We start from the raw sequence: 27,625 nt of genomic DNA, 5'->3' as shown, positions 1-27,625 counted from the left end.
AGGAGCAGTGGAGAGAGGGAGAGAGAGATACTGTGACCAGTGACTATTCACTATATAGTGCACTACTTATGACCAGGGCACATAGGTATCTGATCAAAAGTAGTGCACTATATAGGGAATAGAGTGTCATATGGGATGCAAGCAACCATACTGTGACCATCCCGATGTCTGGGGAAACTGATTGTGGAGACGGCCAGTAACCGCAAGAAGAGACAAAAGAACAGCTGTGCACACACTCATAAAAGAACAGCTGCCTTACAGTTCCTTATTGTGTTTAAACAAAAACAGTCCTTTAATGAAGTAAAACTAACAAAACCCACCCGGAGTGATTAGCATCTTTATTTTATATTTTATTTTACAAATGCACACATTGTCGCCATGGATCACAATTCATGTCGTTCAATTTAAGTTAACATCTCTTTTTTGATATAAACATCAGCAGTAGAATATTACAGTGAGTATCCTAGCAACAGGTCTCCTCTTCACTTGTTAAAGTGCATCAGAATGAAGAGCACATTCAAGATGAGGATAACCAACAAAAATCGATCGATTACCAATAATCAATTAGATATATCATACTGATTGATTGCTGATTGAGCAAACAAATAGCCCGAGGTGAGAAAGCAACGAAAGTGAAAGGTCACACTATATTCAGTCTGAGGAGTCTGGTCCATGCATCTAATCATTTAGAAATACACTTCTAAGACTACACACTCAAATCATTGAGGATTCAGAAATGGCACATAGGAGCTGGACTGATCAAGTATGGTGGTGGAGTCCCCAATGGCTTCCTATTCCCTACATGGTACACTACCTTCGACCAGAGCCCTATTGACTCCTGTCAAAAGCAGTGCACTATGCCCTGACAAATTGAGGCTGTTCTGAGGGTAAAAGGGAGGGGGGTGCAACTTAATATTAGGATATTTGGTATACTCAATGTATAGGGAATAGGGTGCCATTTAGGACACACATAAAGTTAAATAAATTAACCCCTTGAAAGAAAAAAAATGCCATTTTCAACATACACCCTAAAAAAAACAAGTTGATGAGAATGATTCTGTTGGATGACCAAGGCACAGAGGAGGCTGCAGTGCCACAATCCTAAATTAAGGATTTTCTACAGATTAACAAGGTCAGAGGCACACATTTCAGGAGCTTGACAAAGTCCAGGTTGGGTGTGTGTGTGTGTGGGGGGGGGGGTAGTAGTCTCTCCCTGAAGTCCCCTTTTGACTGCACAGGACACTAGTGGATGGAGGTGGTGTGTAGAACCGAAGACATTTCTATCTACGGTGACAGTACAGCCCATGTGCAAAACAGAACAGCTGTAGACTGGTGTAGTGGCAGCCATTTTGTTTGGAGTTGCAGTCCTTTTTCATCTTCCCTGCAGACAAGAAAGTGTAGGGAGAGACCGAAGTGAAAACACCCCATCGATTCTGGACAAGCTGAATAGAGTCTGAATGGACCAGCAACTACCTACTCCTCCAGAACAGAGAGGTCTGATAAATTACTTGGTGAATTGGGATTCCCACATACATGTACAATGGACCCAAACACACATAGGTATGTGTATGTGTGTAAGTAAGACTACTGTATAAAGTTGAAAAAGTGGTATGATCTTCCATGATCACTTCCACATGGGCGAGGAAGCAGGACGGTCCATTTTAGGCCCAGGTATCCGTGTTGCTGTGGGGGTTTTACAGGCAGAGACAGCAGCTCTAGAGGGCTCTGTGCTGGGGCTCGTCTTGGCCGTTTTAGCCCTGGCCGCAGCTATAACAGCTGTACGGATGGTTTTAGCTGTAGCAGACGAGGGGCTGTGTGTGGAGCGGGGCTGAGAGGAGTGTTGGGTCTCAGAGTTGGAGGTGGGGGCGAGACGTTTGGTCACCCTGAGAGGGGAGCCTCTGACAAAGGCTGGCTGGGTAGTAGCTGTACTACTAGTGGTGCTGGTGCTAGAAGTCCTCTCCCTCTCTGGTCCAAGCCCCAGCCCAGCTCTCTCTGATGCCCGGCGGGTCATGGTGGGTTTCCCTGGGATCTGCTGCTGGTTCTCACCCCCAGCCTGGCTCCTCTCACTCCTGGTGCTACTGCTCCGCTTCACCTCTGTCTGGGTAGTAGTAGGGCGTGTGATGGGGGAGCAGCGCATGGAGGAGCTGCGTACGGACGGGGACGCCAGACGAGTGGAACGTGGTGTAGACTGTAAATTAGGATTTGGGACAGGGCCAGTGGGTGTCTGTGTCTCTGGTTTGGAAAGTACAAGGGCTCTATGGACGCCTGTATCGTTAGGCAGACGTGTACGGGGTACCAAGCCCCTCTTAGTCCCTCCTCGGACAACAGGAATGTTCCCCCCGCTCCGAAAGTCCTCTTTCCCCATTGGAGGTCCAGACCCTGGAGTCTCCGCCTGCCTCTCTTTCCTCCACTTGGAGCAGAGGCTGGGTGGGTCTTTGGGGAGGGGTGTGGCTGGGGTGGGAGGAGGGGATAGGTTGTCATAGGAACGCAGGCCTCGGACCAGGGTGTGGCACTCCAGGGTTTCGCCCACACATGGGTATGACCGGTCCCTTTCCCTGTCAGGGCTGCAGACCTCTGGGCATTGATGTGCCCGCTGCGGGCTCAGCTCTGGTAGGCTGGGAGGCAACCATTTCTGTTCCACTGGTGTAGAGCGAGATTCTGTTTCCCTCTGCTGGGTTGTTTCCCCCTCAGGTGAAAGCCTCAGCTCCAAGGAACCACCACTTCCTTGTGTGGTCTCCTTGGCTCCCTTAGACTCCTGCGATTGGACACCGTCTGAGGTGTCAGTGGCCATGGATGACTTTGATTGGCTCTCAAAGGGCTGCTCAGTCACCTCAGTGACCGTTGACCCTGTGAGAGGAGCGAAGTCAGGGTCCTGATGCGCTGCGTCTCTGACCGAGGTGTCTGTGCGTTTCGCCTGAGAAACAGGGGTAGGGGCAGTCCCCTCTAGGTCATGCCTGTGTCTAAGACCAATGGTATTTCTTCTCACACTGGGGATGGCAGTAGAGGTAGTGGAAGAGGGTCTATAAGGACTGGCCATAGACTTAGTGGTCAGTACACGCTGGTCAGGGACGGCATCAACTGTCCGTTCATGGTGAGTTTCAGTCACTCGAGCCGTTGGTGCGAGTCGGCTTTCAATAATGTTAGTGGCAATTCCATGTTGGGTTTGAGTGACATAGGCAATAATGTCCTGCCTGTTTTGCGGGACATTGAATCTACGTCCACACTGGGTTTGAGTGACGTTAGAAGTCAGTTCATGTTGAGTTTGTGAGACTTGAGTCTGAGTTGTCCCCTCATGATTTGGTCTCTTAGTCTCCAGGACTGGCTGGTGCTGACGGACCAGGGGCTCTGTCCTGGTCTCTGTCCCAAGGGATGGCATCTCCTGGCTTGGGTAGGTGGGGCAGGGAAGCCCTGGGGAGGTCTGTGGGTGGATGGAGGTATTACGGAGGATGGAGGAGTTGTTGAGGTGGGGATATGTCTGAAGAGGAGCGGAGGTGGTGTGCTGGAGGTAGTGGGAGTGTCTGCGGTTCTCCTGGGTTCTAAGGCTACGCTGGCTCCAGGTGTGGCTCAGGTTCTCAAGGGTTCTCTCCAGGTCATCCTGGTTCTTCTGGGTTCCCAGTGGGGACACCCGACCCAGAACCACACCCAGGTCCAGGCCTGTACACACGGCCACGGAGCGACGCTTCTCCACCATCTCACGCTCTCGCTCCATCCGCTTCTGCTCCTTCTGTTCCCGCTCGGCATTTTCCTGAGAGGGAACAGGATGATTACTTTATGGTAGAAGAATAAACATCAAGTATACATTAATCAGCACAGCATCTACGCCTCCATCTTCTCTGTCTTTTTGTCCTCAGTCTATAACTCCTGTCTGTGTCTGTACACACACTTTATTTTACAATTTTATACATTGTAGAATATGGAAGACATCAAAACTATGAAATAACACATGAAATCATGTAGTAACCAAAAAACGTGTTAAACAAATCAAAATATATTTTAGATTATTCAAAGTAGCCACCATCTGCTTTGCACACTCTTGGCATTCTCTCAACCAGCTTCACCTGGAATGCTTTTCCAACAGTCTTGAAGGAGTTCCCACATATGCTGAGCACTTGTTGGCGGCTTTTCCTTCACTCTGCGGTCCAACTTATCCCAAACCACCTCAATTGGGTTGAAGTCGGGTGATTGTGGAGGCCAGGTCATCTGATGCAGCACTCCATCACTTTCCTTAGTCAAATAGCCCTTACACAGCCTGGAGGTGTGTCAAGGGTCATTGTCCTGTTGAAAAACAAATGATAGTCCCACAAAGCACAAACCAGATGGGATGGTGTATCGCTACAGAATGCTGTGGTAGCCACACTGGTTAAGTGTGTCTTGAATTCTAAATAAATCACTGACAGTATCATCAGCAAAGCATCCCCATACCTCCTCCTCCATGCTTCCGGTGGGAACCACATGCAGAGATCATCCGTTCAGCTATTCTGCGTCTCACAAAGACACGGGCAGTTGGAAGCAAAAATCTCAAATTTGGACTCATCAGACCAAAGGACAGATTTCCGTCGGTCTAATGTTCATTGCTCGTGTTTCCTGGCCCAAGCAAGTCTCTTCTTATTGTTGGTGTCCTTTAGTAGTGGTTTTCTTTGCAGAAGTTCGACCGTGAAGACCTGATTCACGCAGTCTCCTCTGAACAGTTGATGTTGAGATGTGTCTGTTACTTGAACTCTGTGAAGCACTTATTTGGGCTGCAATTTTTGAGGCTGGTAACTCTAATGAACTTATCCTCTGCAGCAGAGGTAACTCTGGGTCTTCCTTTCCTGTGGTGGTCCTCATGAGAGACAGTTAACTCTAATGAACTTATCCTCTGTAGCAGAGGTAACTCTGGGTCTTCCTTTCCTGTGGCAGTCCTCATGAGAGACAGTTTCATCATAGCACTTGATGGTTTTTGCAACTGCAAATTTTCCGGATTGACTGACCTTCATGTCTTAAAGTAATGGACTGTCGTTTCTCTCTTCCACAAATTAACTTAACAAGTCACACCTGTTAATTGAAATGCATTCCAGGTGACTTCCTCACGAAGCTGGTTGAGAGATTGCCAAGAGTGTGCAAAGCTGTCATCAAAGCAAAGGGTGGCTACTTTGAAGAATCTCAAATATATTTTGATTTGTTTAAGACTTTTTTGGTCACTACATGATTCCATAGTTTTGATGTCTTCATAACTATCTGCCCAAGACAAAGTCAGAAGCCCAAAGTAGTCCTCTTCTTAAAATCAGATTTTAAACCCAACCCTAAACCCAACCCTAACCCTAACCCTAAACCCAACCCCAACCCTAACCCCAACCCCAACCCTAAACCCAACCCTAACCCTAAACCCAACCCTAACCCTAAACCCAACCCTAACCCTAAACCCAACCCTAACCCTAAGCCCAACCCTAACCCTAAGCCCAACCCTAACCCTAAACCCAACCCTAACCCTAAACCCAACCCTAACCCTAAACCCAACCCTAACCCTAAGCCCAACCCTAACCCTAACCCTAACCCTAAGCCCAACCCTAACACTAAACCCAACCCTAACCCTAAACGCAAACCCAACCCTAACCCCAACCCTAACCCTAAACCCAACCCTAACCCTAACCCCAACCCTAACCCCAACCCTAACCCTAACCGCCAACCCTAAGCCTAACCCCAACCCTAAGCCTAACCCCAACCCTAAGCCTAACCCCAACCCTAAGCCTAACCCCAACCCTAAGCCTAACCCCAACCCTAAGCCTAACCCCAACCCTAAGCCTAACCCCAACCCTAACCCCAAGCCCAAGCCCAAGCCCAACCCCAAGCCCAAGCCCAACCCCAAGCCCAACCCCAAGCCCAACCCCAAGCCCAACCCCAAGCCCAACCCCAACCCTAAGCCTAACCCTAAGCCTAACCCTAAGCCCAACCCTAAGCCTAAACCTAACCCTAAGCCTAACCTTGAATTAAGACCAAAAGGCTCATTTTAGTTTTCATAAATATTTACAATATGGACAAAATGTGGACTTTGGCCATGTAGTGGGAACCCATACAGACAGTTTGATGTAAAGCAGTCGGTCTCACCTGTACGGCTCTTTGGAAGCGAAGGCAGAAGGAGTGAAAGACCCTGCAGGCCTCCTCCAGTTTAAAGATGCTGTCATCCTCACAGAAGAATTCAACCAGAGCCTGACTGGACATCCTCATCCCCTCCACGTCATCCTCTGCTTCCTTCAGACGGTCCTCTGCCACCTAGAGAGAGAGGAGATCGAGAGAGCGAGAAAGGGAGATTAGACTCACTGTTTTGACCAAGGAGCAAGAATATAGTGAAAAGAGACTCAAAGTTAACCAAAGCCATGCGAGTTTCAATGTTGTTCTTTGCGAGTTCATAAATTCTCACTTCACTAGACACCATAGATCAGTGTTTTATAATTATGCAAGTTCTAGATCAGTGTGTGTTCTAAATCCATGTTCTAGAATCTAGTTCAGTACCTCCAGGAAAGACCGTGTGAGCTGCTGGATCTCTGCCTCCGTCTGGACACTGATCCTGAGGGATGCCACACGGCTGTGGAGCCTGGAGAGATCCTCTACTACCGACTCCTCACACAACCTATAGGAAGACAGAGACAAGAGACGCATTACTTGACATGACATGAAAAGGTAGATTCAGCAATATGAGATAAACGCAGAAAGTTAACAGCATAAGTGGGTCAATTTCCGTAACGAAGAACGTTGAAGCGCGAGGCTCAACTACTCCCTGGCTATCACACTGAACAGGCTGAAGCAAATGTGTGCACATGCGCAGATACTGTTTGTGACTGTGTTGCATCTCGCTTATCTCAATATCTCCGGTGCTGCTTGTGGCAACGTCATTTTGCAGGGTTTACCTTTATAGATGATAGTAAAGTGATTGATACGAAATTCTGTGACCCCCCCAAAAATATATGCTGTCTATTCCAAAAGTTGGCCAAACTGCCAATGTACGGCTCTGGATAAAACCTTGTGTTTTTACCCACAACCCAACCCGTTGCTGCGACACCACCCAACCCGTTGCTGCGACACCACCCAACCCGTTGCTGCGACACCACCCAACCCGTTGCTGCGACACCACCCAGCCCGTTGCTGCGACACCACCCAGCCCTTTGCTGCGACACCACCCAACCCGTTGCTGCGACACCACCCAGCCCTTTGCTGCGACACCACCCAACCCGTTGCTGCGACACAACCCAACCCGTTGCTGCGACACAACCCAACCCGTTGCTGCGACACAACCCAACCCGTTGCTGCGACACAACCCAACCCGTTGCTGCGACACAACCCAACCCGTTGCTGCGACACAACCCAACCCGTTGCTGCGACACAACCCAACCTGTTGCTGCGACACAACCCAACCTGTTGCTGCGACACAACCCAACCCGTTGCTGCGATCCATGAGAGACGACGAGGCAAAGTAAACCATATGGTAATCTTTGTTTCAGAAGATGCTGTTACTTAGATTCTAATTCAAAGCAGTGGTCCCTAAACTGTGACCTACATAAAGCTGGGACTCTAATTCAAAGCAGTGGTTCCTACTCTAATCCTACTCTAATTCAAAGCAGTGGTTCCTACTCTAATCCTACTCTAATTCAAAGCAGTGGTTCCTACTCTAATCCTACTCTAATTCAAAGCAGTGGTTCCTACTCTAATCCTACTCTAATTCAAAGCAGTGGTTCCTACTCTAATCCTACTCTAATTCAAAGCAGTGGTTCCTAAGCTGTTACCTACATAAAGCTGTTATTCTAATTTAAAGCAGTGGTTCCTACTCTAATCCTACTCTAATTCAAAGCAGTGATCCCTAAGCTGTGACCTACATAAAGCTGTTATTCTAATTTAAAGCAGTGGTTCCTAAAATCTGACCTACATAAAGCTGTTATTCTAATTCAAAGCAGTGGTTCCTACTCTAATCCTACTCTAATTCAAAGCAGTGGTTCCTACTCTAATCCTACTCTAATTCAAAGCAGTGGTTCCTACTCTAATCCTACTCTAATTCAAAGCAGTGGTTCCTACTCTAATCCTACTCTAATTCAAAGCAGTGGTTCCTAAGCTGTGACCTACATAAAGCTGTTATTCTAATTCAAAGCAGTGGTCCCTAAGCTGTGACCTACATAAAGCTGTTATTCTAATTCAAAGCAGTGGTTCCTACTCTAATCCTACTCTAATTCAAAGCAGTGGTTCCTACTCTAATCCTACTCTAATTCAAAGCAGTGGTTCCTAAGCTGTGACCTACATAAAGCTGTTATTCTAATTCAAAGCAGTGGTTCCTAAGCTGTGACCTACATAAAGCTGTTATTCTAATTCAAAGCAGTGGTCCCTAAGCTGTGACCTACATAAAGCTGTTATTTTCCTCTGACAGACATCTTAATACATCCAAAATGTCCCCTTTGGCTCCGCCCCAGCAGGAGTAGGCCGTCGCTCATTGCTAGGTGCTGACTGACTTACAGTAACACCGATACCCACAGAGTAACTGACAGTAAGTGTGCATCCCAAATTGCACCCTATTCCCAATATAGTGCCTTGACAAAAAGGTCCTGGGTGCCATTTGGGACTCAATCTAAGTGTCCTACATAGCTAACCAAACCCAAAACCCCAACAGAGCCGTAATACTGGATTGAAACAGAAATGTTGTGAAGAGCCATATTAAAACAAGGGGATATAGCTATATCACTAACAGCTGGACAGAGCTCCAGTACAGTAACACAATACAGTCCTGTTGAAACGGGTCTTTTTGGGCGTAGTGTGTGTGTGTGTGTGTGTGTGTGTGTCTGTGTGAGATAGCAGCCTGCTGGGGCGTATTGATGTTATAGGACGGAGCTCATATGCTCCCCAGAAGCATCCAAAACACCACGGGCCACGTTCATACACTTCAGATTCCTTCCTTCCTTCCTTCTTTCTTTCCTCTCTTTAATTAATTACAGATCTGCTGGACTGGTTAAAAGTAAGGAAATGGAAACCTTGCTTTACAAGCAGATCACGTAAAGATCTGTGTTTGTCCCAAGGTACACTAACTATTAGAACAAGGACGCGTTCAGCAGGACAACGTTTTGGAACGTTCGGATAGAAATAGGTAACATAGAAAAAAATATGCCTCTCTGACGTGTAGACCAAGGAATCATGTTGGCTCTATTCACAGAAATTCTATCTGCAACAACAATGGTTTGGCAACTGAACGTGGCTTAGTCTTTTTGAGGGAGGAGGGTAATTTCTAAACTTGGGGGGGGGTCTGTATTATTGGCTCTTACTAACCTGGAGGCGGGGCCGACGTGTCCTAGTTGGCCAGGAAACGACAGTAAACTCTGGTCCTTTTTCACTGCTTCCTGTGGAGACGGAGACAGAGCTGATCCAGCTATTGTTTCACACAGTGAGCCGTCATAATTCTGGATGAATCATTGCATTGTGTCACGATTCAGTGTGTTGATGTGGTTATTGTGAATGGTTGGTCGAATACAACAAATACCCAACACAGTTTGAAAGAGATTCTGAAGACCCTTTTCATCTGTGCCAATTGAACACTTCTGCAATATAACAAGTGTCAAGTTTTTAAAAGGAAACTAAAATGTGCAGTCTGCCAAACGGCTGTTAGTCTTCAGTAAATAGTGGTCTGGGATTCATTCTATCGTCTTTGAACTGCATCTAGAGAGGTTCTTAAGATGTGACATATTAATGCTTGAGCTTAAGTCTTCACTGAAAGATAAATTCAAGTCAAGCACTTCAAGGGTCTCCTCTTCACTGCAGGGTGACTTACACGGAGTGTACAAAACATTATGACAGACTGACCAGGTAAAAGATATGACCCCCTATTGATGTCACCAGTTAAATCCACTTCAAATCAGTGTAGATGAAGGGGAGGAGACGGGTTAAAGAATAATTTTTAAGCCTTGAGACAATTGAGACAGATTGTGTATGTGAGCCATTCAGAGGGTGAATGGACAAGACAAAAGATAGAAGTGCTTTTGAACAGGGTATGGTAGAACAGGGTATGGTAGAAACAGGGTATGGTAGAAACAGGGTATGGTTGTACAGGGTATGGTTGTACAGGGTATGGTTGTACAGGGTACGGGGTATGGTAGAACAGGGTACAGGGTATGGTAGTACAGGGTATGGTAGAACAGGGTATGGTAGAACAGGGTATGGTGGAACAGGGTATGGTGGAACAGGGTATGGTGGAACAGGGTATGGTGGAACAGGGTATGGTGGAACAGGGTATATGGTAGAACAGGGTATATGGTAGAACAGGGTATGGTAGAACAGGGTATTGTAGAACAGGGTATGGTAGAACAGGGTATGGTAGAACAGGGTATGGAAGAACAGGGTATGGAAGAACAGGGTATGGAAGAACAGGGTATGGAAGAACAGGGTATGGTACTACAGGGTATGGTACTACAGGGTATGGTAGAACAGGGTATGGTTGAACAGGGTATGGTTGAACAGGGTATGGTAGAACAGGGTATGGTAGAACAGGGTATGGTAGTACAGGGTATGGTAGTACAGGGTATGGTAGTACAGGGTATGGTAGAACAGGGTATGGTAGTACAGGGTATGGTAGAACAGGGTATGGTAGAACAGGGTATGGTAGAACAGGGTATGGTAGAACAGGGTATGGTAGAACAGGGTATGGTTGAACAGGGTATGGTAGAACAGGGTATGGTTGAACAGGGTATGGTTGAACAGGGTATGGTTGAACAGGGTATGGTAGAACAGGGTATGGTAGAACAGGGTATGGTAGTACAGGGTATGGTAGTACAGGGTATGGTAGAACAGGGTATGGTAGTACAGGGTATGGTAGTACAGGGTATGGTAGAACAGGGTATGGTAGTACAGGGTATGGTAGAACAGGGTATGGTAGAACAGGGTATGGTAGAACAGGGTATGGTAGAACAGGGTATGGTGGAACAGGGTATGGTGGAACAGGGTATGGTAGAACAGGGTATGGTAGAACAGGGTATGGTAGTACAGGGTATGGTAGAACAGGGTATGGTAGAACAGGGTATGGTGGTACAGGGTATGGTAGAACAGGGTATGGTAGAACAGGGTATGGTAGAACAGGGTATGGTAGAACAGGGTATGGTGGTACAGGGTATGGTAGAACAGGGTATGGTAGAACAGGGTATGGTAGTACAGGGTATGGTGGTACAGGGTATGGTAGAACAGGGTATGGTAGAACAGGGTATGGTAGAACAGGGTATGGTAGAACAGGGTATGGTAGTACAGGGTATGGTAGAACAGGGTATGGTAGAACAGGGTATGGTAGAACAGGGTATGGTAGAACAGGGTATGGTAGAACAGGGTATGGTAGAACAGGGTATGGTAGTAGGTGCTGGTGCACCGCTTTAAGTGTGTCAAACTACAACGTTGCTGTTTTTTTTGTTGTTTTTTTCCACTCAACAGTTTCCTGTGTGTATCAAGAAGAGTCCACCACCCAAAGGACATCCAGCCACTTGACACAACTGTGGGAAGCATTGGAGTCAACATGGGTCAGCATCCCTGTGGAACACTTTAGACACCTTATATAGAGTCTATGCCCTGATGAATTGACGCTGTTCTGAGGGCAAGAGCGGGTACAACTCAATATTAAGAAGGTGTATATTGGACTACATCCGGGTAGGAGTGCTGAACTACAGTAAGATCAGTTTTGCATTTTAGATGACAAGGAATACAGCTATTATGCACAAAAAGTACCTGATCCTAGATCAGGTCTTACCATGGCCACGAAGTGCAGGAGGTTCATGCCTGGCTTGTTGGCTTTAGTGTCGGCCAGTTTGAGCAGGGAAGGGATTCGGAACCCTGCTGCGTTTCCTGCGTACCCACCCTGAGGTCAAATACAGTAGGTCAGTGAAAATAGGTCACACACACACCTGACATCTTAAACAAACACAACATTACAAAACCCAGGTGCAGCCAGAGTGACGCTCTGGAGCAGACCCCAGTCTGACACCGGGAGCTTTGTGCAGGCAGATAAACCAGAGTGACACTCTGGAACAGACCCCAGTCAGACACCGGGAGCTTTGTGCAAGCAGATAAACCAGAGTGACGCTCTGGAACAGACCCCAGTCAGACACCGGGAGCTTTGTGCAGGCAGATAAACCAGAGTGACACTCTGGAACAGACCCCAGTCAGACACCGGGAGCTTTGTGCAGACAGATAAACCAGAGTGACGCTCTGGAACAGACCCCAGTCTGACACCGGGAGCTTTGTGCAGACAGATAAACCAGAGTGACACTCTGGAACAGACCCCAGTCTGACACCGGGAGCTTTGTGCAGGTAGATAAACCAGACTGACGCTCTGGAACAGACCCCAGTCTGACACCGGGAGCTTTGTGCAGGCAGATAAACCAGACTGACGCTCTGGAACAGACCCCAGTCTGACACCGGGAGCTTTGTGCAGGCAGATAAACCAGAGTGACGCTCTGGAACAGACCCCAGTCAGACACCGGGAGCTTTGTGCAGGCAGATAAACCAGAGTGACACTCTGGAACAGACCCCAGTCTGACACCGGGAGCTTTGTGCAGGCAGATAAACCAGAGTGACACTCTGGAACAGACCCCAGTCTGACACCGGGAGCTTTGTGCAGGCAGATAAACCAGAGTGACGCTCTGGAACAGACCCCAGTCTGACACCGGGAGCTTTGTGCAGGCAGATAAACCAGACTGACGCTCTGGAACAGACCCCAGTCCGACACCGGGAGCTTTGTGCAGGCAGATAAACCAGACTGACGCTCTGGAACAGACCCCAGTCTGACACCGGGAGCTTTGTGCAGGCAGATAAACCAGACTGACGCTCTGGAACAGACCCCAGTCTGACACCGGGAGCTTTGTGCAGGCAGATAAACCAGACTGACGCTCTGGAACAGACCCCAGTCTGACACCGGGAGCTTTGTGCAGGCAGATAAACCAGAGTGACACTCTGGAACAGACCCCAGTCTGACACCGGGAGCTTTGTGCAGGCAGATAAAGGACGTCTCTCTCTTTCAACTGAAAGGTAAAAAGAAAGGAGAAGAAAAAGAATAATACTCACAGCATTCATGTAGTTTCCTGCCTTCAGAACCAGACGGAGGATGGAGTGCAGCTCAGGACAGCTCAACAGCTCTGAGACACAGAGAGAGACAGACACAGAGAGAGACAGACACAGAGAGAGACAGACACAGAGAGAGACAGACACAGAGAGAGACAGACACAGAGAGAGACAGACACAGAGAGAGACAGACACAGAGAGAGACAGACACAGAGAGAGACAGACACAGAGAGAGACAGACACAGAGAGAGACAGACACAGAGAGAGACAGACACAGAGAGAGACAGACACACAGGCAGACAGACACACAGAGAGACAGAGACAGAGAGACAGACAGAGAGACAGAGACAGAGAGACAAACACAGAGAGACACAGACAGGTGATTAAAGGGGAAACTAAACCAACCCCCCCCCCCCCCCCCCCCCCCCCCCCCCGCTGATTAAAGGGGACACTGATTAAAGGGGTGGGGGCGCTGATGAAGAGCAGTAGGTCATGTTTGTGTCCCAAATGGCTCCCTATACGTTTTATAATGCACTACTTTTTACCAGGTCCTATATGGATCTGGACAAAAGTAGTGCCCTATGTAGGGAATAGGGTGAGTAGTAGTGTAGAGAAACTGTAGGGAATAGGGTGAGTAGTAGTGTAGAGAAACTGTAGGGAATAGGGTGAGTAGTAGTGTAGAGAAACTGTAGGGAATAGGGTGAGTAGTAGTGTAGAGAAACTGTAGGGAATAGGGTGAGTAGTAGTGTAGAGAAACTGTAGGGAATAGGGTGAGTAGTAGTGTAGAGGAACTGTAGGGAATAGGGTGAGTAGTAGTGTAGAGAAACTGTAGGGAATAGGGTGAGTAGTAGTGTAGAGGAAAACTGTAGGGAATAGGGTGAGTAGTAGTGTAGAGAAACTGTAGGGAATAGGGTGAGTAGTAGTGTAGAGAAACTGTAGGGAATAGGGTGAGTAGTAGTGTAGAGAAACTGTAGGGAATAGGGTGAGTAGTAGTGTAGAGGAAAACTGTAGGGAATAGGGTGAGTAGTAGTGTAGAGAAACTGTAGGGAATAGGGTGAGTAGTAGTGTAGAGGAAAACTGTAGGGAATAGGGTGAGTAGTAGTGTAGAGAAACTGTAGGGAATAGGGTGAGTAGTAGTGTAGAGAAACTGTAGGGAATAGGGTGAGTAGTAGTGTAGAGAAACTGTAGGGAATAGGGTGAGTAGTAGTGTAGAGAAACTGTAGGGAATAGGGTGAGTAGTAGTGTAGAGAAACTGTAGGGAATAGGGTGAGTAGTAGTGTAGAGAAACTGTAGGGAATAGGGTGAGTAGTAGTGTAGAGAAACTGTAGGGAATAGGGTGAGTAGTAGTGTAGAGAAACTGTAGGGAATAGGGTGAGTAGTAGTGTAGAGGAAAACTAAATAACTTTCACCATTTCATACTGAACTCCAACAAGACAAGAGCACTAAAAGGGGAAGGGAACGGTGCGGAAGGGAACGGTGCGGAAGGGAACGGTGCGGAAGGGAACGGTGCGGAAGGGAACGGTGCGGAAGGGAACGGTGCGGAAGGGAACGGTGCGGAAGGGAACGGTGCGGAAGGGAACGGTGCGGAAAGGAACGGTGCGGAAGGGAACGGTGCGGAAGGGAACGGTGCGGAAGGGAACGGTGCGGAAGGGAACGGTGCGGAAGGGAACGGTGCGGAAGGGAACGGTGCGGAAGGGAACGGTGCGGAAGGGAACGGTGCGGAAGGGAACGGTGCGGAAGGGAACGGTGCGGAAGGGAACGGTGCGGAAAGGAACGGTGCGGAAAGGAACGGTGCGGAAAGGAACGGTGCGGAAGGGAACGGTGCGGAAGGGAACGGTGCGGAAAGGAACGGTGCGGAAGGGAACGGTGCGGAAGGGAACGACCACAAAAGAGTTTGAAGGGGCGGTGATAGGGAGTAGAGTACACCTAGGGTTCATCCCAAATGGCACCCTAATCCCTATGGGACCTGGTCAAAAGTAGTACACTACAAAGGGGATAGGGTACCATTTGGGACATATCAATTTACTAAAATCCCCCGTTGATGGTTTACCTCTGGCCGCCTCCCTCAGACATCTGGCTGCCACACAGAGAGAGGTCACGGCAGGGTCAAACTCCTCCTGCAGGATCATGGTGTCCAGACGCAGACGAAAGCTAATGGGGAAGAAAAGGGGGAGGAGAGGATGGAAGAGGTCAGAGCCTTATCGATCATCAGACACACATCAGCACAGACTGGAAAGTCAGTGAATCAGCCATTATAGTGTGTTGAGGGTGGGAGTCACTGCAAAAACGACAACAGCAGAGAAATTGGCATATTTTACAACATCGTTTGAACTTCAAGGTTAGGGTTTGTAATCGTTGTAAAACAGTGAAGTGATAGGGGGTGTGTGGTATACCTGGGGACGTCCACTAGCAGAATCATGAAGAGGTCAGACTCCCCAAGCCCACTGCGTTCTGCCTTGAACCTCTTCAGGCGAGCCTCCTGTATAAACACCCAGACAGACAGCTTAGAGATATTATCAGTCAGCTTTCCTGTTACAGTCTACAAACCTCATTCCTTTTACTGGGAATTCCACCTGGGCTTCATTTACTAGAATCTCCCAAAATAAGATTTATAATTCAAAGCTTTGCTTTCCAGTGGTAGAACCCCCATCACCCAGGTCGAGTCCGGTGGCAGAACCCCCATCACCCAGGGTGAGTGCAGTGGTAGAACCCCCATGACACCAGGGCGAGTCCAGTGGTAGAACCCCCATCACCCAGGTCGAGTCCGGTGGCAGAACCCCCATAACCCAGGGTGAGTGCAGTGGTAGAACCCCCATGACACCAGGGCGAGTGCAGAGGTAGAACCCACATCACCCAGGGCGAGTCCAGTGGTAGAACCCCCATCACCCAGGGTGAGTCCAGTGGTAGAACCCCCATCACCCAGGGTGAGTCCAGTGGTAGAACCCCCATCACCCAGGGTGAGTGCAGTGGTAGAACCCCCATGACACCAGGGCGAGTGCAGAGGTAGAACCCACTTCACCCAGGGCGAGTCCAGTGGTAGAACCCCCATCACCCAGGGCGAGTCCAGTGGTAGAACCCCCATCACCCAGGGCGAGTCCAGTGGTAGAACCCCCATCACCCAGGGCGAGTCCAGTGGTAGAACCCCCATCACCCAGGGTGAGTCCAGTGGTAGAACCCCCCATCACCCAGGGTGAGTCCAGTGGTAGAACCCCCATCACCCAGGGTGAGTCCAGTGGTAGAACCCCCATCACCCAGGGTGAGTCCAGTGGTAGAACCCCCATCACCCAGGGTGACTCATTCTTATTACTTTTACATTCTTATAACCGTGTCCATATACAACAACACGTGGAGCCATTGGGAACACATTTTACCACATTGTCAGTAAGCCTTTCACAAGTCTGAGACGATGGTGAAATGGCAAACTGTTGATCTGGATAATGAGATCTAGATGAATAGAGGGGTAGGGGGGGGGGGGGGGCTACAGGCTAGTCAGTGTTGTTGCAGTAGGAGCTACGGTGTGTCGGAGAGGACACAGCGCAGAGACTTTACCTCGTCTGCGTCAGGCAGCAGTTTGCAGAGCTCAGACAGTTTCTCGGCCCCGTAGCGGGTCCCGACCCCCTGCCGGATATCCTCCACTATCTCCTGGACAGCCCTGGAGAAACATGACAACACACATCAGCTCCATGGTGTACGTACACACACACACACACACACACACACACACACACACACACACACACACACACACACACACACACACACACAAGGGTTTAGGGAAATGGAGTTTCAGCCACAGAGGACAGAAGTTACTGATATACTGAGGTGATTCAAGAGAACACTAATTATTTAAGAAATCATGCAGGGGTGTGGAACAGTGGAGGGGGTATCATTCAGGGGTGGAGGGGGTATCATGCAGGAGTGTGGAACGGTGGAGGGGGTATCATGCAGGGGTGGAGGGGGTATCATGCAGGGGTGTGGAACGGTGGAGAGGGTATCATGCAGGGGTGGAGGAGGTATCATGCAGGGGTGTGGAAACGTGGAGAGGGTATCATGCAGGGGTGGAGTGAGTATCATGCAGGGGTGTGGAACGGTGGAGGGAGTATCATGCAGGGGTGGAGGGGGTATCATGCAGGGGTGTGGAACGGTGGAGGGAGTATCATGCAGGGGTGGAGGGGGTATCATGCAGGGGTGGAGGGGGTATCATGCAGGGGTGGAGGGGGTATCATGCAGGGGTGTGGAACGGTGGAGGGGGTATCATGCAGGGGTGGAGGGGGTATCATGCAGGGGTGGAGGGGGTATCATGCAGGGGTGGAGGGGGTATCATACATGGGTGTGGAACGGTGGAGGGAGTATCAGACAGGAGTGTGGAACGGTGGAGGGGGTATCAGACAGGAGTGTGGAACGGTGGAGGGGGTATCAGACAGGAGTGTGGAACGGTGGAGGGGGTATCAGACAGGAGTGTGGAACGGTGGAGGGGGTATCAGACAGGAGTGTGGAACGGTGGAGGGGGTATCATGCAGGGGTGGAGGGGGTATCATGCAGGGGTGTGGAACGGTAGAGGGGGTATCAGACAGGAGTGTGGAACGGTGGAGGGGGTATCAGACATGGGTGTGGAACGGTGGAGGGGGTATCAGACAGGAGTGTGGAACGGTGGAGGGGGTCTCAGACATGGGTGTGGAACGGTGGAGGGGGTATCAGACAGGAGTGTGGAACGGTGGAGGGGGTATCAGACAGGAGTGTGGAACGGTGGAGGGGGTATCAGACAGGAGTGTGGAACGGTGGAGGGGGTATCATGCAGGGGTGTGGAACGGTGGAGGGGGTATCATGCAGGGGTGTGGAACGGTGGAGGGAGTATCATGCAGGAGTGTGGAACGGTGGAGGGGGTATCAGACAGGAGTGTGGAACGGTGGAGGGGGTATCATGCAGGGGTGTGGAACGGTGGAGGGGGTATCATGCAGGAGTGTGGAACGGTGGAGGGGGTATCATGCAGGAGTGTGGAACGGTGGAGGGGGTATCATGCAGGAGTGTGGAACGGTGGAGGGGGTATCAGACACACACATGGTCAAGCTTATCTCCTCTTATCAGACTGACTGTTGAGGGAAAAGGTCTTTGCCGCCACATTGGCGACACACTGCATGACATGTGCCCTGAGCAAATACATACACAGATAAAACACACACACAGGCGCTCAACACAGACACTTCAGCAAACACATATGTAGACACCCATACACAGCGGTCCTTAGAGGTTGAGGTATCACCAGACAGAGAGAGAGAGCAGAAACTGGCCATTCGCTGACTGTATGACCTCTCCTCGACTCAAACTTCCTCCAAATGACACAAGTCTGCAGCTCAACCCCTCCAGGAGCCAGGAGTCTATTAGAGATACATCTCTCCTTTCATCACTCCCTACATCAAACGGCTTTCACCATTCCTTCTCTTTCCCTGGCTTTTCCACTCTCTCCACTCTTTCCCTGCCTCTCCCCCTCTCTCTTTCCCTGCCTCTCCCCCTCTCTCTTTCCCTGCCTCTCCCCCTCTCTCTTTCCCTGCCTCTCCCCCTCTCTCTTTCCCTGCCTCTCCCCCTCTCTCTTTCCCTGCCTCTCCCCCTCTCTCTTTCCCTGCCTCTCCCCCTCTCTCTTTCCCTGCCTCTCCCCCTCTCTCTATCCCTGCTTCTCCCCCTCTCTCTTTCCCTGCTTCTCCCCCTCTCTCTTTCCCTGCTTCTCCCCCTCTCTCTTTCCCTGCCTCTCCCCCTCTCTCTTTCCCTGCCTCTCCCCCTCTCTCTTTCCCTGCCTCTCCCCCTCTCTCTTTCCCTGCCTCTCCCCCTCTCTCTTTCCCTGCCTCTCCCCCTCTCTCTTTCCCTGCCTCTCCCCCTCTCTCTTTCCCTGCCTCTCCCCCTCTCTCTTTCCCTGCCTTTCCCCCTCTCTCTTTCCCTGCCTCTCCCCCTCTCTCTTTCCCTGCTTCTCCCCCTCTCTCTTTCCCTGCTTCTCCCCCACTCTCTCCCCCTGCTTCTCCCCCACTCTCTCCCCCGGGCTTTTCCACTCTCTCCCCCGGGCTTTTCCACTCTCTCCTTCTCTCTCCCCTGGCTTTTCCACTCTCTCCCCCGGGCTTTTCCACTCTCTCCCCCGGGCTTTTCCACTCTCTCCCCCGGGCTTTTCCACTCTCTCCCCCGGGCTTTTCCACTCTCTACCACGGATCTGTGTTCACTAATACCACGGCTCTGTGTTCACTAATACCACGGCTCTGTGTTCACTAATACCACGGCTCTGTGTTCACTAATACCACGGCTCTGTGTTCACTAATACCACGGATCTGCCCGTCGGCCCTGTGTTCACTAATACCACAGATCTGCCCGTCGGCCCTGTGTTCACTAATACCACAGATCTGCCCGTCTGCCCTGTGTTCCCTAATACCACGGCTCTGACCGTCTGCCCTGTGTTCACTAATACCATGGATATGTGTTCACTAATACCACGGATCTGCCCGTCGGCCCTGTGTTCACTAATACCACAGATCTGCCCGTCTGCCCTGTGTTCCCTAATACCATGGATCTGCCCGTCTGAATCAGAGATAACAGTAACCTCTGTTGAGGAGTGAAAATACACGTGGCTCAACTGGGATTATAGTGATTCAAAAGAGTTCAATAAAAGGGCTTTGCCTTTGTAGCCTGCGGCCTATTATTTCTATACACCACTGAATGCTGGATACAATAATTGTCGCCACAGCTGAAATAGAGCATCATGAAAAGGTAGAGGGAAGTAGCACACATATTAATACCATATTGTCTCACGAAGGGACCAATCTGTTCAAACGACTTCCACCCATGTCGCAAATCTAAAAAGTACTTTGTGACTCACACAAGACAAACAAGCTCCATGTAAGCGGACACGTTTTTGTCCACAGGAGAGGCTCTTCTCCCTTCATAAAGGCTTTCAACTACATGTTCTGACATATGCTGTTTAGAGAGAGAAGAGCGCTCTTCAACTAGGATGCGCACAATTGAATCTCTGTGAACTCAGTGTGCAGTACACGCGTGGGCATGACAACATACCTACTCTGCAAGAGGGCATCGCCTGGTAACTACAGTCATACCCACTAGTGTTCTCACAAAACCAGAATTTTGACTTTGATACTCGATACCACAGCAAAAACAACAAGTCATTTTAGCCAAAGAAACACTTGATCCAGACAGATCTGTAAAGTTCAATATCATTACTGTTGAAATGTTTGAATGTATGCATTAATGAATCAATTATACAATCAATCTAACCACATTATGGTAATCATTTATTTGAATGGTAAATTTCTATTGATAAACTGGGTAAAACTGGCATATTCAATAGGAGTTTGAGCTTGTTTTGGCTGATTTCAAGAAGATACAGATGAAAAACTCTGTTTATCCTTCCATGTGGGGCTTATTTTATTGCATAGAAGAAGCCATCTCTTCTTCAACAAATGTGTGAGCGGTCTCTAAGACCCATGACATCATTCACACACAGAGTCCGTTCAAGGCTCGAGCAAAGATGATCTTGACTGAGAGACGTGAGACGGGGGAAACAAAGTGAATTAATAACGTTTTTGGTGACAATCAGCTAAATTTAGCGTTATGGTTTGCATATTTTGGGGGGGGCTCCCAAGTGGCGCAGCGGTCTAAGGCACTGCAGCTCAGTGCTAGAGGCGTCACTACAGACCCTGGTTCGATTCCGGGCTGTATCACAACCGGACTTGATTGGGAGTCCCATAGGGGAGCGCACAATTGGCCCAGCATCGTCCGGGTTAGGGTTTGGCCGGGGTAGGCAGTCATTGTAAAGTTTTAAAAAATACCACAAACACTAGGATAGTGAATTGATGTGTTCTTCAGCTGTAAGCTAGCAAGGAACGCTAGCCCGCTAGCAAGGAACGCTAGCCCACTAGCCAGGAACGCTAGCCAGGAACGCTAGCCCGCTAGCCGCAAGGAAAGTTAGCCCACTAGCAAGGACCCACAGAGCCCGGTAGCAAAGAAAGTTTGCGGTAGCTTCCAGCTTGTAGGCTAACTTCTGTGGTGTTCTAGCTTGTACTGGACATTGTTTTGGAAACAGTAATTAGCAGCTTAAACATTTCTACATAACTTCTGTGTAGCATGAGTGGGCAGCTAACATTATACTGTCCAGACTCCCAGTTCCTCAGGACAGACTAGAGCCAGTATAAGAGGGGAGCTAACATGATGCAGCCCAGTGAGTTAATTGGTTCTTCAGGATAGGCAGGAGCTAGCAATGAGTAAGTGGAGGCTGTGGAGCAGGCATGATGCTCTCGCTCTATAAGGGTAATAATCGGCTGCGCTGATAGACTTGATCCTCTCAAAATCAGTAGACGACGTGAGACACATTTGACAGAAGTACCAAAAGTAACACATTTCACTACTGAACCGTTTTTCATGTTCTGGTATCGGAAGAAGTACCAAAGCTCCGGTATACCGTGCAATACTAATACACACAGACACCAACCATGTCTGACCCACACAGACACCAACCATGTCTGACCCACACAGACACCAACCATGTCTGACCCACACAGACACCAACCATGTCTGACCCACACAGACACCAACCATGTCTGACCCACACAGACACCAACCATGTCTGACCCACAGACACCAACCATATCTGACCCACAGAGACCAACACACAGAGACCAACACACAGAGACCAACACACAGAGACCAACACACAGAGACAGCATCAACAAAGACATTCCAAAACAGTACACCGATTTTAAACCTACAATCTAAACTCTACATAAAATAAAAGTGAAAACATCAAGCTATAGAAAAGTGCAACCCTTTGTTTTACAAAAGAAGACTTTTCACCTTGTTTCTCCAGACTCAAACGCTGCAGCGTAGAGGAGCACGACTAGCTGTCTATTAGTGGGTCCCAAATGGTGCCCTATTCGCTACAGGGCCCTGGTTAAAAGTAGTGCACTGTAAAGGGAATAGGGTGCCATTTGGGACACAACCTGTGTTCTACCGTCTTTACTGAAGGGCAGCTCTCCTTAACGGTCTGAGCAGGTGTCAACTTTGACCCCTCGGGTCACCATCTTACCCCCTACCACTTTGTGCCCCCCGACAGTCCAGTTGCTCAGGCAGGATGCCATTTCATCTGCACCTGTTACCTTCTTGACACCCCCTGTCCCATCACACTTAGAAGACCCCCCCCACACACACACCCACTCACTTCCCACTCCTCGATAGTGTGAAGGGTTGATCCCCTGGGTACTATCCCAGCCCCTTGTACTTCCTCCTGTAGACTAAGAGCTTCTCCCATTCATGGTGCTTGACCTCTGATACCAGAGCAGCACATGCTCTCTAGGACCTTACAGATAAATACTTAAGACAAATGAAAGTGTGTGATTGTCCTGAGGAAATGGAAGTTGATCCTTACGTCTTAAACTGCCGTAGAAATATTCCCACATTCATACTGCGTTTGGAGTCCAGTAGTGAGACCTGCAAACACAGACACGGAGAACACGTCAGACACTATGAGGCTGCTGAGGGAAGGACATCATAATGGCTGGAACGGAGAGAATGGAAACCATGGAAACAGCGTGTTTGATATCATTCCACTGATTCCGCTCCAGTCATCACCACGATCCTTTATTCCCCAATTAAGGTGCCACCAACCTCCTGTGTCTTTACAGACAACACATGTAATCAATATAGGCTACCTGGCAGCCTAAACTACACCTCGCTTCGGTGCCAGTCTAAACTACACCTCGCGTCGGTGCCAGTCTAAACTACACCTCGCTTCGGTGCCAGTCTAAACTACACCTCGCTTCGGTGCCAGTCTAAACTACACCTCGCTTCGGTGCCAGTCTAAACTACACCTTGCCTCAGTGCCAGTCTAAACTACACCTTGCCTCAGTGCCAGTCAGTGCCAGTCTAAACTACACCTTGCCTCAGTGCCAGTCAGTGCCAGTCTAAAATACACCTAGTCGGTGTCCGCCTCTAGCCAGCATGCTGTTTTCTTGGCACAGCCTCTCCCACCCATCTCCAGCCATCTCCTTTCCCAGCTATCTCACCTTATCTGTGGTGTTGTCTCTCCCAGTCTCTCCCACCCATCTCCAGCCCTCTCCTCTCCCAGCTATCTCACCTTATCCGTGGTGTTGTCCTGGGGTGAACTGCATCGCATCAGCACAGACCTGCGTCTCAAACTCCCGGCTCTGTCCTGAGGTTTACTGTCCTTCTGTCCAAACAGCTCATCCAGAGAGGGGAGATCTATAAGGAACTCTTCCTCCTCCGTAGCCGCTCCACTCCAGACACTCTTCCTCCCCTCCACCTTCTCCTTAGGGATCTGCTCCCAGTTCAGCTTCCTCAGCCGGTTGCGACGGGCCGAGTCCATACGGGTCAGAGGAGAGGAGGGAGGCGGGGGAGGAGGTGGCGGGGGAGGAGGAGGAGGAGCAGGGATGAGGGGTAGGGGAACAGGTTTAGCACCAGGAAGGAGAGGGAAGTGACAGCCATGAATACCCTCCAAGACGAGAGGCGCAACACCGCGGGGGCTGGTGGGTGGCGTTCCATGAAAGGCACGGGACTCCTTGACGGACACGGTGAGGTTAATAAGCATAGAGGCTAATTGGGAGTTAGGATAGGGCTCAACTAGGGTTTAGGACTGGTTGAGGAGCATGGAGGCTAATTGGGAGTTAGGATAGGGCTCAACTAGGGTTTAGGACTGGTTGAGGAGCATGGAGGCTAGTTGGGAGTTAGGATAGGGCTCAACTAGGGTTTAGGACTGGTTGAGGAGCATGGAGGCTAGTTGGGAGTCTGGTTGAGGAGCATGTAGGCTAATTGGGAGTTAGGATAGGGCTCAACTAGGGTTTAGGACTGGTTGAGGAGCATGGAGGCTAGTTGGGAGTTAGGATAGGGCTCAACTAGGGTTTAGGACTGGTTGAGGAGCATGGAGGCTAGTTGGGAGTTAGGATAGGGCTCAACTAGGGTTTAGGACTGGTTGAGGAGCATTTAGGCTAGTTGGGAGTTAGGATAGGGCTCAACTAGGGTTTAGGACTGGTTGAGGAGCATGGAGGCTAGTTGGGAGTTAGGATAGGGCTCAACTAGGGTTTAGGACTGGTTAAGGAGCATGGAGGCTAGTTGAGAGTTAGGATAGGGCTCAACTAGGGTTTAGGACTGGTTGAAGAGCATGGAGGCTAGTTGGGAGTTAGGATCGGGCTCAACTAGGGTTTAGGACTGGTTGAAGAGCATGGAGGCTTGATATTGAAATGTAGGATATAGGGGCTAGTTAGGGTGTAGCTTTAAAGCTTGTTAGGGTGCTTCCCAACGAGCGAGTACAGTCTCTACTCAACCAAGGTGTCCACTCTCTGTTCTCTTCTCACAGTGGTGCAAGTCTCAGTCAGTCCCTCCAATCTAGGAAAACAACACAATGAAATCAACTCTCAGGAAGGTTCAATGGACAGACAGACCTCAGAATACTGCTCATGCCATCTTTATTATGCTAATAGCAGTATAGGCTATTCAGCAGTATCAGCAGGGTATCAGACAATATAATGAAGCATTTCATCCAGTCTCCACGATCACATTACTTATTTAAAGACAGATATACATTATAAATACAGGCCGTGTCCAGTCTGGCCCTGGGCTTGACATGAACATCTTCATATATTTCAGTTACTACACATTATTTGAGATGACATCAGATGCCCTGAGATTCAGAAGCCAAGTGTTCCATTGTCACTCATTCTGATAATCTGATGTAGGAAGGTTGAACCGTAGCCTACATCAACCTGTGTCATTTGGAATCAGTGTAACTTATGTTGTTGATTGTGATTGACAAACCACATTTTCAAATAATCAAATATTTCTTATCCGTCTGTATTCTTTGAGTAAAACGCTGTACCAGACTAACCATCGGTATTTAAGGTTTTTCAAGAAGCATTTGGAGTATTCCAGTGTGCTGGCCCGCGAGCTACTAACTCACCGACACCTGGCTAGTCCTTTAATTAGCAGCATGGTTATGCCTGTTATATCTCTGTTCATCACTCTACAGCGGATCTAACTGGCTGTTTGTTACACAGCCTGAAACATGTTACCTTCAGTCAGGTTACACCCTCACAGAGAGAGCAGAGGGAGCAAGAGGACAGCATGTGTAATCCTACACTGTTTCACCCTGATGCCTGCCTCAAGTCCACACACACACAAACCTCCACACACACACACACACACACCTCCATACACACACACACCTCCACACACACACACCTCCACACACACACACACCTCCACACACACGCACACCTCCACACACACGCACACCTCCACACACACGCACACCTCCACACACACGCACACCTCCACACACACGCACACCTCCACACACACGCACACCTCCACAAAAACACAGATACGCACCTCCACACACACACACACAGACGCACGCACGCACCTCCACACACACATACACACACACACACACACACACACGCACCTCCACACGCACCTCCACACACACACACACACACGCACGCACCTCCACACACACACGCACGCACCTCCACACACACACGCACGCACCTCCACACACGCACCTCCACGCACGCACCTCCACGCACGCACCTCCACACACGCACCTCCACACACGCACCTCCACACACACACACACGCACCTCCACACACAGACACGCACCTCCACACACACGCACCTCCACACACACACACACACCTCCACACACACACACACACCTCCACACACACACACTTCCACACACACACACACACTTCCACACACACACACACACACACACACACCTCCACACACACACACACCTCCACACACACACCTCCACACACACACCTCCACACACACACACACCTCCACACACACACACACCTCCACACACACACACACACACCTCCACACACACACACACACACCTCACACACACACACACACACACACACACACACACACACACACACACACACACACACACACACACACACACACACACACACACACACACACACACACACACACACCTCCACACACACACACACACACACCTCCACACACACACCTCCACACACACACCTCCACACCTCCACACACACATCCACACACACATCCACACACACGCCCTGCCTGCTGCTCTACCTTCTAATTATTGCAAATGGGAGAGAGGTGTAGAGAAGTAGGAGATCTACTCTCTCTCACACAGAGAAAGGTGTTACAGAAAACGCCCCTACATTGTCTGTGTCTAATATGACTAGATTCTATTCAGATAGGACATGTCAGGTCACGAAAACATCATGCACCCACTGGTGAGTTTTGGATAGGCCTTTCCTGCAGTTATATTTAAAAAAAATACGTCTAAGGTTTCAAGTGCATGTTCTAATTAATCTGATTGAAAATATAAATTATTCAATCATAATGGCAACATGTGGGGACTCCTCGTGTGATATTCTTTGCATAAACGACAACACTCGGGCACAATGGCGCTCTGAGGCCAGTAATCAATGCCAAGTCAGTTGTTTCAATTTGCACGGCATGAGCCGCTACAGAGGCTGCTTTTAGACAGGCTGCACAATTCTGATCTTTTTTCGACCAATCATATCAGATCTTCAACATAAGATTTTTTTCTAGAGCTGATCGGATTGGTCAAAAGAACAATAAGTTTGAAAAAATATCAGAAATTGTGCTGCCTGTCTAAACACAGCCAAAGACCTTACAGCTCTGATTAGGCTATTTTGTCCTACTATACAGCCAAGACAGTCATTCTTCAAAAGTAAACATAAAATGTTAAATAAATACATAATTTGGGAGAAGTAGGCGAAGATAGCCTGATGGTTTTAATTCAAGGAGGAACGAAGAGATTGTGTGGACAACCCCAAAACAAACACATTCAATTGACAGATTTAGTCTAAAACGGTGTCAGTTCCTAAAATAGACTTTCTTTAATTAAAAAAACATTGTCACCTGGGTAGCATGGACCTACCGTGAATATTCATAATTTGATCATCTCTGCATGTTTTTTCTCAATTAAATGTAGGCTAAATTACGTTATAAAGACAATTGTTTTGGCTAGAGCGAATTTTCAATAATGCCTTAAATTTACAAAGCAATCCCCTGGTTTATCGTAGTCGGTTTATCGTGGTTATTTCCAGTTTTTCCTGCAACAACAAAAAAAAATCACTAAAAATACATGCTACTTACAGCGCGTTATGATGCGATATCCAACTTCCCAAAGTTATTTTACAATTCCTTCTTTCTTGTTGTAAACTTCAATGAAACCCGTATTGTTTTAATCCGTTCTGTTGCTTGACGCCTCCGTACTCAAGCCAATGCATTGTGCTGCTCAGCAGTTTGAAGAGTTCCACTCTGCTCCGCTCAATTTGCCTTGAAAACTTTCCTAGCGCTGAAGGAACGCGCAGGCGCGCCGCCGCGACGTTTAGATTCTCCGGACTCAACGTTTTGGAACGTTCAGATATAAATATGTTATGTAGACCAAACATGCCACTCTCTGACATGTAGAATACGGAATCACGGCGGCTCTATTCATGCATTTATATCTGCAACGTTCGATACGTTTGGCAACTGAACGTGGCC

The 27,625-nt window shown here is 48.9% G+C and overlaps 1 protein-coding gene across 1 annotated transcript; it reads right to left on the bottom strand.

The window, feature by feature from the left end:
- Window positions 1-323: 323 nt before the first annotated feature.
- LOC139391185 (FH2 domain containing 2) lies at window positions 324-27,418 on the bottom strand. Its single transcript, XM_071138771.1, has 12 exons — window positions 27,233-27,418; window positions 23,165-24,429; window positions 22,457-22,518; window positions 16,594-16,696; window positions 15,438-15,523; window positions 15,095-15,195; window positions 13,048-13,118; window positions 11,735-11,842; window positions 9,280-9,350; window positions 6,490-6,607; window positions 6,085-6,249; window positions 324-3,745 (listed from the first exon to the last, which is right to left on the bottom strand). The coding sequence occupies exons 2-12, from the start codon at window positions 23,633-23,635 to the stop codon at window positions 1,625-1,627; spliced, it is 3,477 nt and encodes a 1,158-aa protein (XP_070994872.1). The 5' UTR covers window positions 23,636-24,429; window positions 27,233-27,418; the 3' UTR covers window positions 324-1,624.
- Window positions 27,419-27,625: the final 207 nt, after the last annotated feature.

This window comes from Oncorhynchus clarkii, chromosome 31 (assembly GCF_045791955.1).
Source record: "Oncorhynchus clarkii lewisi isolate Uvic-CL-2024 chromosome 31, UVic_Ocla_1.0, whole genome shotgun sequence".
Lineage (NCBI taxonomy): Eukaryota > Metazoa > Chordata > Actinopteri > Salmoniformes > Salmonidae > Oncorhynchus > Oncorhynchus clarkii.
This window is presented reverse-complemented; position numbering and strand designations above follow the sequence as displayed.